The sequence below is a fragment of the Pipistrellus kuhlii genome, unplaced genomic scaffold, assembly GCF_014108245.1.
Source record: "Pipistrellus kuhlii isolate mPipKuh1 unplaced genomic scaffold, mPipKuh1.p scaffold_m20_p_3, whole genome shotgun sequence".
NCBI lineage: Eukaryota > Metazoa > Chordata > Mammalia > Chiroptera > Vespertilionidae > Pipistrellus > Pipistrellus kuhlii.
In genome coordinates, this window is record NW_023425529.1 from 152,711,969 (window position 1) to 152,733,844 (window position 21,876).

General features: G+C 36.8%; 1 protein-coding gene across 4 annotated transcripts in view; it reads right to left on the reverse strand.

Moving 5' to 3' along the window:
- Positions 1-21,876, reverse strand: part of NALCN (sodium leak channel, non-selective) — a 264,733-nt gene that overhangs the window by 156,746 nt on the left and 86,111 nt on the right. For all 4 annotated transcript variants that reach the window (XM_045588772.1, XM_036457498.2, XM_036457492.2 and 1 more), the window contains exons 8-11: positions 15,456-15,598; positions 15,214-15,318; positions 8,507-8,593; positions 2,643-2,774 (exon numbers count right to left, since the gene is read on the reverse strand). In XM_045588772.1, coding sequence (XP_045444728.1) covers positions 2,643-2,774; positions 8,507-8,593; positions 15,214-15,318; positions 15,456-15,598 — 467 coding nt within the window. The remainder of the gene's footprint in view (positions 1-2,642; positions 2,775-8,506; positions 8,594-15,213; positions 15,319-15,455; positions 15,599-21,876) is intronic.

The window sequence follows — 21,876 nt, forward strand, 5'->3', positions numbered from 1 at the left end:
TCTCCAACATTGCATTTCATATGTCTTTAGTTAGCTTTTTTGCATTCTCCACAGTACCCACTTCCTCTCTCCTTTCTCCACAACCTTCCCAATTCATTGCCTCATCATCAGGCTGGATAGAGACCTTATTCCCTATTCACAGGACAAACAGAAATCACTTGAAGGGAATTTCTTTAACATTCAATCTCTGCATTACAAATTCACTTGCAAATGTTACTATTGGTTCATATTTCTCTCTGCTTTTAATGACAATGCATTCTTTGTGTGATGGTTTTGTAACAAAATTATAGGTACTGATTATAATTGTCTATTTTAAAAGGACATTGATTAGCCAGAACCGGTTTGGCTCAGTGGATAGAGCGGACTATAAGGTCCCAGGTTCGATTCCGGTCAAGGGCATGTACATTGGTTGTGGGCACATCCCCAGTAGGGGGTGTGCAGGAGGCAGCTGGTTGATGTTTCTCTCTCATCAACATTTCTAGCTCTCTATCCCTCTCCTTTCCTCTCTGTGGAAAATAAATAATATATATATATTTTTAAAAAAGGACATTGATTAATAAGATTATATAGGTTTCAAGTGTACAATTCTATGATACATCATCCGTATATTGCATTGTGTGGTCACCACCTAAAGTCAAGTCCCTTCTGTCACCATATATTTTATTCCCCTTATCATTTTCTACTCCCCCCCCCCCGCCCCAGCCCCTTTTCCCTCTGGTAACCACCATATTGTTGTCTGTGCCTATGAGTTTTTTTGTTTTGTTTTCTGATTGTTGCTTTCAGTTTTATATCCCACTTATGAGTGAGATCATATGGGTTTTGACTTTTCCATCTGACTTATTTCACTTAGGATGATATTCTCAAGTTCCATATATGTTACTGCAAATGGCAATATTTAGTTTTTTCTTATGGCTGAGTAGTATTCATATATATATATATATATATATATATATATATATATATATATATGACATCTTTATTCAATCATATAATTCCTTCATGAGCCCTCTCATTGGTCCTCCACAGCATAAAAAACTTATTTACTGTCTCTATTTTTTACTAAACTGTAAGATCCATATACCATGCAGCAACTAGGCAGCATCACATTACAAAGACTTCACTCCAGTGAAAGTTTGGTACTAATGACAACTTTGTTACAGGAAACAAACCTCCATGAAAAGAAGAATTCGTAAGTGACTTCCGAAAATTTCTTATACCCACATAGATGTTTATATTCAACTGGAGGCGCTGTGCCCGAAGTTTGTGCATGGGTGTGCAGGGCCCCTCAGCCCAGCCTGCACCCTCTCGTAATCTAGGACCACTGGTTCCTAACCGCTCACCTGCCTGCCTGCCTTACCACCTCTAAGTGCTTGCCTGCCTGATCACCCCTAACTGCCTCTGCCTCGGCCCTCCACCACAGTGGCTTTGTCTAGAGGATATCCGGAATGATATCCAGAAGGTAATTCCGCTGTCTGGTCTAATTAGCATGTTATGCTTTTAGTATTATATATAACTGTATACCATCAATTATTTCCCCGAAAAGTTTATGCGTGAGTGGATTGAATTTTTGTGGACCAAATCAATTTTTAAATGAACTGGGGGGAATTCTCGATATCTAGGAGGCCTCAACTTGATGGCAAATTGATTTTTTTATGTGAAAAATGCTTTTGTAATAAAAACAAATGGCAATTTTTCGGCTTTTTAAGTTTATATTTTCATATATTTATTTAGTATGTGTATTCCTCACTTATATGATGAATGAGTTTCTAAAGAGTTATATACCAGTACATCAATCAATTTTTCTATAAATATGTAATCACTGAATTCAAGATATATTTTAGAAATAATTTTCACCATGACAAAACATAGTAGTCTCTGGAAAGCAGTGAAAAATATGTAAGAATCAAATATTAATCAAATATTAACAAACTAACTACTGCTTTAAAACTCTAGCTGGTATGTAGAAGAGGCTTATCAAATCACTAACATATCTGCTGCTGGCTTGATATCTTTAGTGCAGGTTGTAACAGCTCAGTCTCTAGTAGAGAAATTATTGTGCTATCTATTTCAACTTCTCTCCAGCCCCGTTCTTGGTACTGTTGAGCTGGCTGGCTTGTTTACAGCCTTCTGACCCTGTACTCGTTTATACTTAGTAGGAAATAGACTACAGCAACATGAAAAAGGGAGAGAATATGAGAGGTGGATAAGAAAACAGCAAGATGGTGAGAGAAACACCCAGGGCAGAGGGTTACCTTGATGATGCAACACACTGTGGGGAAGATATTTAGGCTCATGGTGACAGGAAATAAATGAAGCAACATAGTGACCAAGGGAAACACTAGAGCACATGTGTCAAACACAAGGCCTGCGGGCCAAATCCGTCCCGCCAGGCCTTGCAATGTGGCCCGCACTGCGCTGTCATCACTGCACTCCGCTGCGTTTCCATCACAATGACAGTTTATAACTGTTCAGTAAACCATTCGGCCCGCGATTTAGGCTGGATTTTAGATTTTGGCCCCTTCTCTGATTGAGTTCGACACCCCTACACTAGAGAAACAGCTTTGATTGAACTCAAATAATTAACAAATGGAGATTAATTTTCACATTTATAAAAGGTACATTTACTGCAGTGAGCAGCTTACCTCTGCAAGGTAGAACTCATCATATTGCCTCCGGAAGCTCTCTCCTTTGTGATAGTTGCTGGCAGCCACTATCACATCCACCGTCACCATGCTCAGGATGAACATGTGGAAAACTGATGACCGCATCATTTGCTGAGGAGGCAGAACAGAGGAACTGTTAACAAAGAAATAACCCTTATGATTAAACATAACTGTGTGCCAAAACCTGGACATGCAACATCTTGGTGACACACTACTGTGCAGAGCAGTGCTTCTATAACAACTCGATGGATGTCAATCACTGCTGAACAGTGTTAGCGAAGGAATCTTTGTCTTCAGGCAGTGCAAAATGACTAAGGAGGTAATATTGGAGACTTTTAGTTGAAAATGGAAAAAATATATTCATTTCACTTGCATATAACTCATATCTGAATTTTCATTGGTGAGTTAGGTAGCTTTATTCTTAATACTGACTATCTGAAGAAATTATTTTTAAAAAGCTAACATCACAAAGCAACTGTTGCTTTATTCTGTTAAGAGAAAATGTTATTGAAGATAAAAACATTTTATTTAAAAGTATATTTTATTGATTTTTTTTAGAGAGGAAGGGAGAGGGATAGAAAGTTAGAAACATCAATGAGAAAGAAACATCACCCAGCTGCCTACTGCATATCCCCTAACTGAGGATATGTGGCAATCAAGGTACATGCCCTTGACTGCAATCAAACTTGGGACCCTTCAATCCGTAGGCCAATGCTCTATTTACTGAACCAAACAAGTTAGGGCAATAAAAACATTTTGGATAGCCATAGCTGGTTTGGCTCAGTGGATAAAGCATTGGCCTGCAGAATGAAGGGTCCCAGATTTAATTCCTGTCAAGGGCAAATGCTTGGGTTGCAGGCTCAGTAGGGGGCATGCAGGGGACAATCAATCAATGATTCTCTCTCATCATTGATGTTTCTATATCTCTCTCCCTCTCCCTTCCTCTCTGAAATCAATAAAAATATATTAAAAAACACATTTTAGGTATAATCATAAAGCTGGAAAAATTGGAGAAACCTAAGGTCTATTTTTTTATTACTTCTGTAAATTATTTATTTAAATTATTATTTTTAATAATTTATGTGTAAACCACTTTATTGAGGTATGACATAAAATAAAAAAGCTATACCTACTGAATGTATACATTCAATGAGTTTGGGGATAAGTATATACACCCATGAAACCACTATCAAGGCCATAAGCATATCTGTCACCTTCCAAAGTTTTCTCCCACCTCCTTTATTATTATTATTATTATTATTATTATTATCATTATTATTGATGAGAACACTTAACATAAAATATGTCCTCTTAGCAAATTCTAAATAAAGAATAAAGTATTGGTAGCCATGAGTACTATGCTGTATAGAATTTATTTATCTCAAACAACTGAAACTTTATATACTTTATATAAATATTTTTTTAAAAATTATACTACAATAATAACTGATGTTTACATTTATACTCACCATGTGCCTGCAGCTATTGTAGGTGATTTACATAAATTAACTGATTTAATGCCATAACAGCACCAGGAAGTTACTCTAATTTTAGAGAAGGAAACTGAGTCTCAGAGACGTTAAATAACTTTCTCACTCTCACACAAGTATTGCAGGTGGAATCATACTTTTCACGTAAGTCTGGTCTAAGTCCAATTCACCACTCCAAAATAATGACTATTATTATAAAGGATAATATGTATTGAATGCTTATTATGGCTATCCTATAATTATGTTACTTATTTCATGTCTTTTATCTCCACCCTAGCCCTTACATGATATATTGCTCATTTTTTTCCAGTGACCTTGAAAGATTAAGTCATTTGTATGAGGTCACAGAGCAAGTACACAACAGAGTCAGGCTCTAGTACCCAAGTCTGTTTAAAGTCCATGACAGCACAGGAAATATGTCAATAACATTGTAATAACTATGTATGGGGCCAGAAATTATAATACCTATGTAATAATTATATTGGGAGACCACTTTGTAAAGAACATGATGTCTAAGCACTTTTCTGTACATCTGAAACTGATACAGAGTAATACTGAATGTAAACTGTAATTGAAAAAAAATACTTAAAAAGTTGGTAGATAGATAAAGGCACACTTTTTTTTGGTTAAATTATTCTTTGTGATCTAAAAATATCGCAAAGATGATTATTATTTTAATGGCATCTTTAGTATAATTCATGAGTATATATAAGAGACACAATGTAGAGGAAAGTCAAAATTAATTAAAAAATATAAATATATGTGTTTGTTTTTTTTAAAACATCCAATCTGGGACAAACTTCCTGCTGTGGGGTTGAGTACACCAAAGGAGAGAATAGTGGCAGAAGGCCCTGGGCAGCAGCACGAGAGAAGCTGATCTGTGGAAAGGAGCTAAGAGCACAGCAAACCGCGGCATCGCATCCCTCTGTGCCCACTTCTCCGGGGACCAGCGCCACCATGCTGCTCTTTCCCCATAATCCCTCCTTTCTTCTCAGTACTTAGGGGCACATATCCTTCCTCTAGGAGGTGACCTGAGAATTCTTCAGTCCTTGTGACTATAAGAAGCTAACTAAAGCAGAACCTGGTAATGGGAAAAAGATGTCTACCGCTGAGTGCCGTCGCCTCTGCATCCCCATTCATGATATCACGTGGTCATTAACAGCATGGGCTGTAAGACAAAAATGGTGTGGCATCTCACTACACACAAGCTCTGGGCCTCTGGGCCAGTCATTTAAACCTCTGTTTGCCTCTCTGTGCTTCACTGTACTGAGTTTTCTCTTCACTAAAGTGAAGAAAATAGTGGCTACTCCAAAGGTTGTCATGCATTTTAAATAAGTAAATATTGATAAAGCACTTAGAATAGTGCTTGCATATTGTGTTTTATAAAGATATGCAGCAAAAAATAAGTGCTATTCTGTGAGGAGTGAAAAATTAATAGGCCAAGATCAAAGAATTAATTATGCTGTATATTTGATGGAGTTCATAATCAAGCGAGATAAATAAAAGTCATAATGTCGAATATCTTGAGAGAGCCATTGGAAAAGCAGACATTTAATAAGGTTTTTTGTCTCCATGGCTATTGAGTCACTCCTACGTCCATTTGCCTTTGATTTTATTTTAGAGGTAATACAAAATCAAATTCCAGAACTGCCAATCAACATATTTAAATGCATGTCAATTTACTTGCAGAAACTACTGACCTTCATAACATAGATAAGCAAGTCAGTTGGCAAGTTTCTATTCTCATTAGAATTTTCATTGTTACTTAATCTTTCTTGCATCGTGAGAATCAAATTCCATAACTATTATTCCCTTTCTATACTCCTTTCATTTCAACTGATTTCCACTTCATTTGCATGACAGAAAAGCCACAACTTTCTCTTTCTATTTTCCTTAGCTCTGGGTTTATGTCTTAAGTAAACTGTTATTACTGCAAGGTCCAAACAAAGCTTTTAGACATGGCTGTCAGAAGTCTTTAAAATTGGTTTTGTAACTGTCACAGCTTCACTTTGGTGCTGTCATTATAATTAGCTTTTTTTGGTCTGAATGTCTACGTGTCCCTCTTGCTACAGAGTCATTAAAATAATCTCTTGCAATAGATTTTGATATACTGGAATCACCATTGCTTTGCTTTATCCAAAGTAATAACTCAAATGTTAAGAGTTAAAGTGACAAGTATGTGCAGTAGCTAAATTTAAATATTCAAACCAGCAACTCCAGCTTTAAAGTTGCTAGTGAAAGGGGCCACTCCAACTCAATTCAATTCATCCAATATGTGAAACTGGCTATCGGCTTTCTTAATGTAGAAGGTCTGGCAACATTACATTTAGACTCATATTAGTATTTGTGGGACAGTCCAAATGCATATCCTTCAATTTTTTATTTTCTTATAAAAATTAATGTAAAGGAAAATGTTTATGTTGAGTCAGTGCCACAAAGTAATATTATAACTTGAAAATTTCCAAACTATATATTATTTAATATGGGTAGATAATTTCTATAGAGATAAAAACTCATATATACACACATATATATACATACTAGTATATATTTACATATATATGTGTGTATTATAAATATATGTACATATATGTTTATATATAAATATAAATATATGTGTATATAGATAGGTAGATAGATAGATAGATAGATATAGATATTTAGTATAAAACTCTTTGGGTCCTGCATTTGTATTTAAATTTTTAAATTTCTTTTCCATCGCTATGTCATTTTGGTTTAGATATTTTTTTTAAACCCGAGAAGTTTTGTATTTATGTTTACTTTGGCTTTTATCTGAGAATGACTGATTTCTGTATGTGACGGCTGGAATGACCAAATACGAAGAGACAATAATAGAATCATCCCCAAGGCAGCAATATCTGTCAAAAATATTCCGGAGCCTTGCTACTCAAACTCTGAATTCTGAACCATCAGTTTCCTGAGAGCATATTGGAAATGCAAGGATCTCAGGCCTCTCCCATACCTACTGAATCAAAGTCTGCATCCTTAAAAAGGCCCCCAATGATTAATGTGCATATTAAAATCTGAGAGTCTACACTGTGGTAGAAATTTCTTGGGTTGCAGGTTAAACTGGATGACCTATACAATTTTTATTTATTTATTTATTTTTACAAATTTGCAACCTCATGACTCTAAAAAAATTTCTGTAATCTCTGAATGGAATATAACAAATACTGGTTAGAATACTAGGTAACGTATTAGGGTATACCATCACAAAAATGGATGCCTACCTTCCCCCCTGTATCCAATTCAAGATAAAAAAATAAACTAAACCAGTTTGGCTTCATGAAGACAAAATTATGTGATGGCTTTTCAACCATTTGGGGGGTATTATGAAGACACCATCACAGACTCTTTCAAGAAGCCTAAAAATGAAGACTCTAGAAACTGGAAAAGGCAGGGAAACAGTTTTTCCCTAGAATCTCTAGAAGTAGTGCAGCCTGTTGATACCAGTGAAACCCACCTGAGACCTGTTAAACTATCCTATCTAATAAAGAGGGAATATGTAAATTGACCACCATGCTGTCACAAAGATGGTGGCACCCACAGCCAAAAGATGGTGGCACCCAGTCCCCTCAGCTCCACTGGTGTCCCCCAGTCCTTTTAGCCCAGCTGGGGTTGGGAAATGGAAGGACATGGTATGGCCAGACCTACCCTCAGTCCCCTAGTTGCCCAGGACCAGCCCCAGGTGCAGGCAAGCCTTGGATGTAGCTGCCCAGCCACTCAGGGTGGATCTGAAGTGCAGGCAAGCCTCTGACAGTGGCTGCCCAGCTGTCCAGGGCTGCCTGAGGCTCAGGTAACTAGGGCTGGATGATGCTGGTTACCAGAGTGGCAGCAGCAGAGGTGTGATGGAAGCATCGCCTTCCCCTGATCGCCAGGTCACTTCCTGCCCCTGAGGGCTCCTGCATTGTGAGAGGGGGCAAGCCGGGCTGAGGGACGGGCCACCCCCCCTTTCCAGTGCATGAATTTCCATGCACCGGGCCTCTAGTAAATAATACATTTGTATTGTTTTGAGTCACTAAGTTTGTGGTAATTGTTATAGAAAAAATAGAGAATTAATACAAATATTGTTTATGATTTAATATGACAACAACATTTTTCACTGATTCAACACTTCTGGCATATTATTATTTCCTGTGTGCATTTATTGAATAGCTATCAAATCCCTACTGTGTATCTAAAAACCGGTAGGTCCTGGCAATACAGGATGATGTAAAACATTGTGTCTAACTCCAGGACCACAGATTTGGATAGATAGAGCTTAGAGAGCTATGGGCTTCCTTGTGTAAAATAAAAGTCACAGTGAGTTTTAAAAACGGCATTGTATTGCACCTGGAGGCAGGCTGGGGCGCGGCCCTGGGGCTTGTTGACATCCACAGCTACCAGCTGCCATCCGCCAGCAGGATCTTCGTGAAACATCTTAAAGACAAAGAGGGAGATGAGTCAGAGACATGGAATAAGGAACACTGAGAACTGTCACTTTGTATCTCCAACATCTTATATTTTTTTAATCAAAGATTTTCTTTCTTAGAGATTTATATTTAAAACCCGAATCTTTTCAATTATGTTCATCGTAACACTGAAAACTTAAGTGAACAATAGTAACACAAGTAAAATAATCCAGAGAAGGACAAGTATCCCATGATTTCATTTATATGTGAAATTTCATGAACAAAATAAGGCAAAGCATAAAACAGATCCAAAGACACAGAGCATGGACTAGACTTGAGGAATCTCAGAGGGAAAGCAGGAGGGTGGGGCAGGAAGAAATTTACCAAAGAGCTTATATGCATAGATGCATAACCCATGGAACAGAAATAGTGTTGTGAAGACCTGAAGAGGGGGTGGAAGTGAGGAGGAAGGGGACAATGGGGAGGGGTACATCTGAAATACTTTCAACAATAAAGATAAACTATAAAAAAATAAAAAATAGAATCTACTGCAACTAAAAAAAAAGAATAATGGCAATAGCTTGCAATTATTGAGCACTAATTATGTATCAGGTCTTTTCTGTTCTATATATATTTTATATATAATTGTCCACATATTCTTTTCCACAAGACTTTAAAGTAGGCATTTTACCCCCATTATATTTCTTATTACATACTGAATTTGGAAGAAAATGAAAATTGGAATTCCAAAGTATTGTGGTTGTTGTGTTTTTACTAGAAATGGTGAATTTTTATCTTTATTTAGTGGACACCTCTCAGTGAGCTAACAGAAAAATGTTCTCAGGATAAATAATATAAGAATTGGACATATGGCATAGGTATAGAGGCTGGTGTTATTTTAATGACAGGAGACTGATGTGTCGCTTAATGGACTTTGTGAAATTATTTTAACTAGGCCAAATTAATCTGCTCAGTAGAAGTTTTATGTACATATAAATAAAGGGAAACAGTAGTTTCTTTTGACTTACAATACATAAGTGCTGAAATTCAGGACAGGATACTTAATATCATATACTAAAATCTGACATCAATTGAATTGGATATTTAGGTTGGTGGATGCCTAGGGTATTATCTTACTGGATATTTTACTATTTCAAAAATTAGTCGTCTGTCAATATTACATCCAGCTGGAAGACATTTCCCACTTTCAATTTCTTAGGGGTGTGTCTGAGTGTGTGTGTTTGTGTGTGTGCATATGTGTTAGTGTGTGCACGTGCATGTGTGTGTGTTGGGGTGGTAGGGGATAATGTGAAATTCAGGATTTTTATTTTTCTAAGAAAAGACAGTACAAACACTCACTGTTTTATTCCTGCCCAAAATTGCTGTTTCATACACATAAGTAGACGTCTTAGCAATACTATGTCCTCATGTTAATCTGACTCTGTGTCCAAAAGGGGAATTGTTGATGGAAATATGAGATGACAACAAAAACCCCATTACCATTAGTTTTCCTGCTTCTATCTCTATAATGGCCTCCATAAAACCTCTGGCATTTATTTCCCTGTAATTTGTTTCTATGCTGTGACTGAGATGCACGTTAAATGAATTTCCTCACTTCAGAATTAATTTTAAAAGGCATTCTTAGTGGTAGAATTAAACACATCCCTTATGAACAGGCTCATTTCAGAATACATACATTGGCTGAAATGCAAACCTATCAAAGCGCCTTTTAAAGTTCCTGTCAAAATTCGGGGAGTCTCTTTTTAAGGAGAAAAAGACAAAAGACAAAAGGAAAGGATAAAAGCAGTCCTGTCAGTTACCAGCTAAAGCCCCTCTGTACATGCAGCCTGTACTCTCTCGTCATGGCACAAAGGATTCCTGGGGCATGCATTTGCTTTGATCAGTAGCAGACCAATTTTCTCTGTTAAATTATTTCTTTTCCAGTGGACCAAAATCAAACGAATCTATTTAATTTTTGTAAAAGTGTTCTCTCAGGGTCACTTCTTTGTATGAAATAAAGTGAAGGAAATACAAATATGTTCCATTTTTCTCAAAGCCCCCAGGTTAAGAAACAACATTTAGCTCTGTGACACAGATGATGGGATATCTGAAAAAAGGAATCCTTAAGGACTCAAGTTCCTAGGGTAAAGGGACAGGGGATGCCTGCTGTCTCTCCGTCTCTCTTTTCTCTGTCTTCCAAAATAAGAAAAATTTTATGAGACCACTAAGACACACACACATGATAAAAGGTTTCCTTTTTTGGAACTTATCTTAACCATGTAATTACATACTAGCCCATGAGATGTAAGAAGAAATGTTCTTTCTACTTTTTTTTCCTTCCAGCTTTTTGGAATGTGGATGTGAGTGTTAAAGATATAGCAGCCAACTCAGTCTATGAGGCAGCTTTGGGAATGGAGACTATGCATAGTGCAGCAAAAAGTACAAGGCATTAGGATATGTGGCAATGGAGACTACCACACCAACTCCAAATGACCTCTTCCAACTTTACATGAGAGAGAAATATTCTTTATATATAAAAGCCTAATATGCAAAGTGTCCTCTTGGGAGTTTAACCAGGAGACCGGGAGTTCAATTGCTCACTATGACTGCACAGACCACCAGGGGGAGACGCAGAATGAAGGAAGGCCCAGCCAGCAGCCAGAAGGCCTGATCTGCCCTGATTGCCAGCCAGGTCCAGGGACACTACCCATGCATGAATTTTGTGCACTGGACCTCTAGTTTTTCATAACTACTTGGAGCTTTCTATCCTTTGTAGCATGTGCACACACACACACACATACAAATATACATTAATGCAGAGAAAAATCTAAAATGTATTTTGAAATTCTTATGCTTTTTGGATTCTTTCAAGATCAGTTGTGGTTTTTAATAGGCAATCATTCATATAACACAAAATAATTAGCTGGTACACTTGATTTCACTATCAAATAATAATATTCAATGACTTCAGCTTTACAAAATGTAATTCTCAGATATGATGAGTATATTATTCCATTGCCACAGGTTCTTATTAGGACCACTGTTGTGTCATGCTAGAATAGACCTTCCCAGAAGCTGCTTTGATTAAATTACTTTCTCACTTATTTTAAAGATGTATAAACATGTGTAAAACAATGGTTTTGGAATACAGTAAACAAATATTTACTCAAGTATTGTCATTCAGCATAATGTTGCACACAGTATTTTTTGGAGATTAAATTCTTTCCATTTTTGATTGGATGTTTTTTCATATACACATTTCTACTATAACCCAGCACTGCATATTCATACAGAAGTTGTTTAGGTATTGCAGATACTCAAATTCTAAGAATGACATGTTCACAGAACTACAAAGGAAGAATTCCTAAATGTCCTTTGATCCTACATCAACTCTGTCCTTAGCTCTTATGTCCTAATTAGGGCATATAATTCAGTAAACATGGGTCAGCAAGCATGCTGAACCAGAGATCATGACAGACCCAGAAATTATGACTCTCTTTAGACAATCAGAATATTTACTTACCAATCCCATAATATGACTCTATTTGACCATGATTCATATATAAAACTTAGGTATGAATTGATTGCCAGAATAATCAACATTGTGTCTCTTATCACTATACAATAAAACGTAGCCTTGTGTGACCCTAAGTCTTAGCAGTTCTTTTCGTTCTACTCCAAGCAAAGTAAGATAAGCTCATCTTTACAATGAATCAGTCTCCATCAGAAGTCCACATGGCTGCAGCAGCAGATAGCTGAGGAATGAGAGTAAAGGACTGGAAGAGAGGGACACTGCTATGTCCAGAATAATTTTTTTTGCTTTGTTTTAATCCTCATCTGAGGACATTTTCATTGATTTAAACAATATTTATTGTTGAAAATATTACATATGTCCCCTTTTACTCCTCATTGATCCCTTCTCCTGCCCCCACCCCTATCCCTGGTCTTCACTACTCTACTGTATGTGTCCACGGGCTATGCATATATGCATTCAAGTTCTTTGGACATTTTAATTGATTTTTAGAGAGAGAGGAAGAGAAAGAGAGAGATCCTTAGAAACTTGTGGCATAGGTAGTAATCTCGTTGTTGAGGGACACAGGGCTAAATATCATGGCTGTATGAATCTCTTGCACTTTAACCCAACATACAACTGAACATGTGGCCACAGTGACCCATGTCTGATAATTATGCAGGTATAAAATGTCACCATCCCCACGAGAGTTTAGGCAAATTAATGATTACCAACCTGAAAATGTCCACATCATTTCTCTTTTGTTTTTCTGTTACATTTTGTATTTATGGCCTCCATAAGACCTCTAGCATTAATTTTTCTGTAGTTTGTTCTTATACTGTGACTCTGAGGCAGGTTGCCTCTTCTTACTTAAAAACAACACAAGATTCTCTTTAGTCTCAGAACAGTCCACATCAGAGCAAATTCCTATTGCACCACCTAAGATGTCAGAAAGATCCTTCCTTATCCTGTTGATGTGTATAATTTTTTTTTATACACAAAGCCCCCTGGGAAAATCTGTAGACTTAAATATCATAGGTGCATCAAGCTCTGGACCCTATTAGCCCTTCCATGAGAATAATATATAGAAAAGCAGCAAGTGTTCCAAATACGTCAAAAAGGCAAGAACTGCCTTCATTTCTGAACAGCTGTGTGCTTTACAATACAACTGTCTTTATTTTCTTTTCTTAAACTTTATCTGTTTTATTAGATTTAAAACTTGAGATTCGTTGTTTTAAACCATTAAATGAGAGCTTCTTGTACACAGAGTTCTGTCAGATTTTACAAGTGTGACAGAATCATGGCAAATGATGTCTCTCCTTCACACACACAAAGCCCAGTCTGGGCCACTTGCAAACTGACTGGGTGGGGCGAGGAGGGGCGGGGCCTGTTTCCAGGCAGCCCAAATGGTATTGCACCAAAGGCTGCTGCAGGAGCTTCATCAGTTGCTTAGCAACCAGGTCCTCAGCCACAGCATTTTTCTTAATGAAGGTTTTTCACAGTTCTCTGTGTGATTACCTTAACTGAATACCAAGATGCACATCTGACAGAACTCTGAATTACCAGCTTCTTCCTCCAGATTATGTACAATTTTGCATCAAAACAACGTTGGACAACTCTGCCGGCAGTCTCTTCACATTTCACTTTCTGTGATAACTGCTGGCTAATTTGGTGGCACTTCCAAACACTACTTTTCCAGCTGTGGTTTTATAAATAAGATTCACTTAATAAGCATGTTAGACCATGTTAGGTCTTCTCTCAGGAACACTGATGTAAGTTCTGTGCTGAGCTCATAGTTCTATGATCCATTAAGTTCTATCTATCTATCTATCTATCTATCTATCTATCTATCTATCCATCCATCCATCCATCTATCTTTCTCTTCATATATATAGCAGAAAACACCTTTGAGAGGTTGTCAGAATAAACGTGGAACTTTATTATTTCTCATAGCTTACTAAAAGAGATGAGAGAAGAAAAGGAACTAGATGTCAATTGCTCTGCACAATTACTCTTTGGAGGGTCATCTGTGAAAGAGCCCTGATAATGTTTTAAAAATCTTTCATGGAAATCTGAATAGTTGTTTGTCAAAACTGAATAGTATTACTACTATTTCATTTATAATGAAATGGCTAGACAATTCAAACTTTCACAGCATCATAAAGATGCTGCACAAAGGCTTTCCCAAATATTAGCATGTTTAATAGCATTAGCATATATTTATTAGAAGAATAATTTGAAGCTTTTCAAAATTAAGTGTGTACCTTGGATCTTTCACGAATACATTTGTACCAATAGACATGTAAAAGTATTTACAAACTTATAAAAAATAGTTACGGCATTAAAATAATTTCATTCTCAATTCATAAATTTTTATTTTCTCTCTCTTTTATAAAGATTCATACTAGAAGAAGATAGTATATAAACCTGTCCTTTCTCTTTCTAAACACACACACATGCAACATAATACAAACACACAAAGCGAAGCCAAAAACAAAGTCATTGAATCTGAATTGCCCTCTCATGTAACAACTGCCCTGCTACTTTTTGTCAAATTCTAAGGCACTTCACTTCTTGGGAACATAAGGAAGCCTTCCAAATATGTAGTGATTTGTCAAAAATCATAGGCATACATTTGGGGTTGAGTGGCCTTCATAATTTGTTATACTGTGATTGGTTCATTCTGAATGAAATATATTTTCCAAAAATTCTAATTCTATACACAAGTGCCATTGTATTGGTTTTCAATATTGTTTATATATGAATAAACATTTATAAAAATGGGAACTTACACAGTTTCCATGTTTTATTTGTAAACTCTTTAAGGACCAATGATGGCAGAATCAAATCAAAAGTACATACAAAGTGTGATGGCCATCTAGTTTTGTATCAAAACAACTCAGGGAGCTGATAAAAGTATAGGTGCTATTGCCCAAATCACTCAGAAGGCCCAATTGGTTGTTCAGGGTTTGGGTCCTTGCACTTCTATTTTTTTTTAATAAGTCCCTCAGTGAGTCTGATTGCAGAAGGCCATTGTGACAGGGCTCCCTCAAGTTCCAACAAGTTCCATTGATGGTGAAGATAGAAATGTCTCTGTTTAAATGAGTTGTGACATCATCACCTGATACTGTACCTACCTGGGTGGTGGCTGTCGAAGTAGTACTGCTTCTCGATCCCCACATTTGCTGAAACTGTACCCTGATTTCTGCAAACGTTTCGATGATGACAGCGATAAACACATTCTGAAAGAAAAGTACAAACCACGTTTACCAAAGATTGGGAATGAGAGAGGGCAATCTCAATCTAAAACAAAAGATCTGCAGAAGCTGTCAGAAAACGCAGGTTTTATTGTTAGGAAACAGACACATTGTTACAGTACCTTCACAAGCCACGCAAGGAAGAATATGAGAGTGATGAAATAGAAGTAGGAACGCCAGCGGGGAAAGCTGTCAATTGCTCTGTACATGAGGAACACCCAGCCCTCCTGGGAGGCGGCCTCGTAGACTGTGAAGATACTGGTGCCTGGCAAGAGAGAGGAGAGCAGGCTGAATTATAGGGCTTTTGATATAAAAAAAATCATTTTCCAGAAGCACAATCAATATTGATCCATTATCATTGTCTCAATGATCTTCTCAAAAGCGAAAATAACATGCAACATTTTATTGTTCTTATTTTTAGGATTTCAATAAAGTTGTTCCAGACTTCAAACTAAGACAATTTAATAGCTTTAGCAATAAAATAACTTTATGTTATATTTTTAGCTGGTAACTGCATTTAATAATGGGAAAAAGAAGTGAACATTTAAGCCAAGTGGCAATATAATAAAAAGGAATGTGTATCATGTAAGCATGCCACTTGGGGCTTAATACCTGCAGAGTGCTAACGGGCACTTGTTATAGTTTTAACCAAAATGAAATAAATATGGGTTTCACTTGAAATTACTTTCTCATTGAGAGACTAAAGGATCGGAGGCTCCAAGAATTAAAATGTTGGAGCCTGTCTTTGGATTCCACGTTTACTAAATGCCAAAATGTAAGGTATTAAATCATCAAATAGTACTTTGTATTTTCTGAGAGGATGGTCTCATTAAAAATATCACTGATAATGGAAAAAAAGAAAATGAACACTAAATATGTGGGCAGATTTTTGAACGTACGGTTAAGAGAATCTAAAATGCCATTCTGAGGAAAGACAGTGTTTAATTCTCACCTTAGAGAGTTTGTGTTATCATTTCAGCATTTTACAGACAGGAAAACTACCACACAAAAAAGGGTAAGTGATTTGTCTAAGGATGTACAGGTAATAATAAATGAATGAGAATTAACCCAGTCTTTCTGAAAAAGGGGTGTGCATGTTTAACTGTGATGGTATCCTGCCTCCTGACATCTTCTCCATGGCTTAATTTTACCATCTGTAAAATGAGGGGGAAATAACACATACCTGAAGTGTTGTGAAGATTAAATGATTTTATTTCTTTAAAGGGTTGGCATGTGGTGTATACTTAATACACTTAGTACGATTTCTCCATATAAAAAGCCAGAGACCATAACACCATCACAACTCTAATGGCCATCATGATCTAATGACTGGTTGCTAGGACACCCACTGCAGCCAGCGACTTGCCCAGATCCAGGCTGGATTGACCCCAACACCTCATCAGGGCAGCCAGACTCTGATAAGTGGGTGGCAGCAGAAACTACAATAGCAAGTGGGCAAAGGACTTCTTGGTCCCTCCCCCAGCCCTTAGGCTACGATTGATCAGGGGATGGTTAATGAGGCTACTGAGGTGAGTGGCCTGGCCTGGCGAGAACTGGCAAGCTGGTGGAAGGCAGACCTCTTGGTCCCTCCTCCAGCCCTCAGACTCTAATTGATCAGTGGCGGTGGGGTGGAATTGGGGACTGGTGAACAGGAAGAACATGGCCCTGATCGCAGGCTAGGCCTGGGGACCCTAACCACACATAATCTCATGCATTGGGCCTCTACTTATTATTATAAAACTTGAAGATAATTGCTAAATATTATTTTGTGAGAAGACAGAAATAATAATGATGAATTAAAGTTGTTTATAAGACAAACATGATACTTGTTGTCATTCATAAAACTGAAAAACATTGGCACTGCTATAAATTCCACTCTATAAATTTACCAAAGTTATTATAGTCTGTAAAACTAAATTCCACGTATGTGTGCTCTAACCACACAGAAATTTAAAATCAGAATATGCATCTGACTAAATGTCCAAAGTAAGACATAGTCTCCTGAAGTTGGCTGCGAACTGACTACCCCTTTGGGCTTGTGCGTGCAGGAGGAACAATCAGACATCAGCGAATACCAACACATGCAGAAAAGCAGAAAAGTCTAACAGTCAATGGGAACAAATGGGAAATAAACAAACTTGAAAGGAAAGCTGAGAGAATGAAAGCCTGTTATGCATTGATCTGTACTAAGTAACTTTGTATAAAATATAGTTTCATATATGCAGTGCCTCTCACTTTAAGAATATTTTGTTCACTGATTGTCTTTGCCATAACAACTAGAATTTGTAAAATGCATTTAGCTTCAAGACTCCTTTACATACTTAAATGCTAATCTCTGATTAGTCAGGTAGGTAAGTAGGTGGGTAAAGGGGCAGATACTATCAAACACATTTTATAGAAAAGGAAAGTGAAGGTCACTAGAGTTAATTAATTTGTCCAAGGTAAAAAGTGATAGAAACAGATACTGAACCCATGTCAACACGTCCAGTCTGAAACTATTTTTCTTTATACTGTTACCTAAATTTTCTCCTGCTTGTGGACTGAGACTTCAAAAATTGCTATTTCTTTTATTAGCTTTAATTTGAATAAAGTCAATTTTTTTCTGAGGGTCTAGATGACTAAGTTTATAGTATATTGAGGAACTAATGCAAGATGATGATTTAGAAAAGAACAATATGTACAAAAAATAAATGTCAACAAAAAAGAGAAGTGACTGTTTCCATTAATAACTCAGCTATACTAAATATGTACAACCTTTTTGCTCTTATGGATTGAATATGAAGGGAAATTGAAACATAAAACAAGAAATTTGGTCGAAACCAGTTTCGCTCAGTGGTAGAGCATCAGTCTGCGACTGAAAGGTCCCAGGTTTGATTCTGGTCAAGGGCATGTACATTGGTTGCAGGCACATCCCCAGTAGGGTGTGTGCAGGAGGCAGCTGGTCGATGTTTCTCTCTCATCGATGTTTCTAGCTCTCTATCTCTCTCCCTTCCTCTCTGTAAAAAAAAAAAAAATCAATAAAATATATTTTAAAAAAAGAAATTTGTATTTCTTATTTTCTTGTAGTTATTTGAACTAAAATGGGAATTTGGCAACAGAAATTCATTATGAATTACCATTAAAGTTTTTTTTGTTTGTTTTAAAATATATTTTATTGATTTTTTTACAGAGAGGAAGAAAGACGGATAGAAAGTTAGAAACATCGATAAGAGAGAAACATCGATCAGCTGCCTCCTGCACACCTGCTACTGGGGATGTGCCCGCAACCAAGGTATGTGCCCTTTGCTCATTGTATAGAGCTAGTGTTGGCCTGAGGACTGGGACTGAAAGGTTCGGTTCCAGTCAAGGGCACGTACCTTGGTTGCGGGCACATCCCCATTAGGGGGTGTGCAAGAGGCAGCTGATCGAAGTTTCTCTCTCATCGATGTTTCTAACTCTCTATTCCTCTCCCTTCCTTCCTCTCTGTAAAGAAATCAATAAAATATATTTAAAAATAAAGTTTTATATATATATTGATTTCAGAGAGAGAGGAGAGAGAGAGAGAGGGAGAGAGAGAGAGAGAGAGAGAGAGAGAGAGAGAGAGAGAGAGAGAGAGAGAGAAAGAGAGAGAGTGCCTCCTGCACTGGGGATGGAGCCCACAATCCAGGCATGTTCCCTGACCAGGAATTGAACCATGACCTCCTTATTCATAGGTCAATGCTCAATCACAGAGCCATGCTGGCATGGCACCATTAAAGTTTAATAGCTTTATGAATTGAGCATTCACAGATAAAATAAGTGGCTTGTCAATACAAGATTAAATTTGAGAGGAGTACTGAAATTATTCTTCTTATACTTGCCCAGATCCTTCTTACTACATCTATAAGGAAGATACTACTTGTAAATAAGTAAAAAATAATGTTCCTAATATTGAAGCTTTTGTTCCATTTTCCTAATTTGACACAGAAAAGCAGAAGAAGTAGGAATGCATAGTGAGGCTCAAAGAATAGGATTTGTTGATACAAAGAGATGAGATTTTATAAAAATGTAACCCAACATCTCCTGTTGAAGAAAATGCTGACTGTTGAAGAGAATGCTGACTGTTAAAGAAAGTGTTTCCCATATATATGAACCACACTGGGTCAAAGGCTTTGAAGATTTTCCCGAGTTGCAGCAAAGGCAATTGAGTAAAGCAATCTTTCTTCATCATTTTTCTACTCCTGACTTTGCAAAGTGTATGAAAAGGAAATCAATTTTGAAACGACTTTCCTATTGTTGAGCAATATCTTAACTGACAAAATTCAAATTTATGATAGTCCTATTTCTTTTGAGAGTAGACAACTTGAGGAAGAAACTAGCTGCTCAAACTTATTTTGCACATCCTGTTATCTCTGTCTGCCCTCCCAAACCTCTCTCCTGACCGTGTCCTCCTAGTTGACTACTCTATGGCTATCCAGCCCAGCTCAGCCCAGCTCACCTCCTCTGCTTGCAATCTACACTAGGTGCCTGTTCTCAGTCCTCCTGGAGACCCCTAAGGTCACCTGTATCATGTCACTTATCACACTGACTTGTTAATATATCTTCCTTCCTCACTAGGTATGAGCACTATAAGTTGAAACTGTATCTTTCACTTCTAGACTGGCATTGACAAGCACTGAGTTGACAAATTAATTATCATACAATTAAGATGAATATTTCTCAAATATTTGCTTTTAAATAAATTCTTTCTCACCATGAATATTGCTCAAATATGAATTTGGGGGGAGAGAACTTTATTTTATAACTGATTATGTTTTGCTGATTTCCAAATTTACTTTTTAAAAAATATATTTTATTGATTTTTTACAGAGAGGAAGAGAGAGGGACGAGAGTTAGAAACATCAATAAGAGATACATTGACCAGCTGCCTCCTGCACACCTCCACTGGGGACGTGCCTGCAACCACGGTACATGCCCTTGACTGGAATCAAACCTGGGACCTTTCAGTTTGCAGGTTGACACTCTATCCACTGAGCCAAAACAGTTTTGGCTCCAAATTTACTTAAAACACATACACATGTATAAATTTAAAAGTCTATGCTACATATAAACAGCAAAGTCTTCCTCTATTGTTTGATCTATCATGGGAAATTTCTAGAAAATATTACATTAATGCATACAAAATATTTTTCTAGGTACAGTACAGAACACTTTTAGTTCATCTTAATTATTGTATGAGCTGAAAAGAACAGTTTTTTTGTGTGTGTGTTTTTTTTTCTTAAATGAATGATTCTACAATAGTGCCTAGGAATAGGAATGCATTCTCTCACTTGAGAACAATGAAGCCTGCTCCAAAAAAAAAATTTAGGAAGCTCCTATAGCAGCACAATTTTCTTAGATCCCCCAAATTCTCAAAGCACAAATTCAACTTGTATCTGAAGCAACAACACAACATTGATATTTAGCTCATCAATTCCCCTAATTTCATTTGTTCTTCCTTTGATGGCTTGAATTATTAGATAAGAAGACCCACAAGTCTACATTAAAAAAAATAAATATTCACCTTGGAACTTTCTATAGACTGTATAGATTGTGACATAGTGGAGGACTTTGCATAATGACAACATACTTGTCTCTCAAGAACATTAGTTTCTCTCCTAAAGCTGGATGATTTTCTTTCTGCTCCTCCTGCTGACTCTGTTTTGACCTCACCCTTTGGAGAATAGCTGATTGTCTTTACCACTGCTGCATTCCAGTTTGAGTATTCCCTTTAGTTGGAAAGAAAATAAACTTACATATTCCTCCTATACTACATCTGTGATATATAGCCAGTAGATTGAACTATGGAAAGATGTCATCCCCATCATAAACACCAAACAGATGGTTATTTTCTCAGAAACAGTTATAATGACTAACCGGTCAATCCTGAAAGGTGGCCAATGAAGAAGACCCATAAAGAGATTGATCTTTGCACATTCCCATCATTAGAAATACAACTTGTTCAAGATGGGATGGGTGTGCTTCATTGTTTTTTATTTGTTAGGTATATTTGCATGCATATAACTTGTTCCCCACTTAAATTTTATTTTTAAAATCTAGAGCTGCTCCATAGAGCAACATTATTATAAACCACAGAAAGAATAGGAAAAAATAAAAGAACTTGACATAGTTTAAAAGAAAATTTGTTGAAACCATTTAAAGGTAGGTTGTACTGTCAGTCTGAATTTAGATAGAATTCACTTTACGTAGGTCCCAAAGTATCAATGGAAATAACTTCACCAATCAAAGAGGCACCACTGACTTAGTTGATACTCTCACCAAGAGATCTTTAAGTTTGACATTAATGGCATCTGGGGCTAAATAATGCCTTGTTGTACAGATGTATCCTGTGCATTGCACCAATATTAATATTAAGTATTTTAAAGTGAACTGTATTTTCTCACATAACACAGGAAAAAATGAAAGAGTTGTGAGATTTATCAAAATTTCTCCTTTGGCTTATTATAAACCCTTCAGAGGTTAAACAATTTTGGGCCAAATAAGAGACCTAAAAATGTTTTTTTCTTTTTACTATATTTACAATAA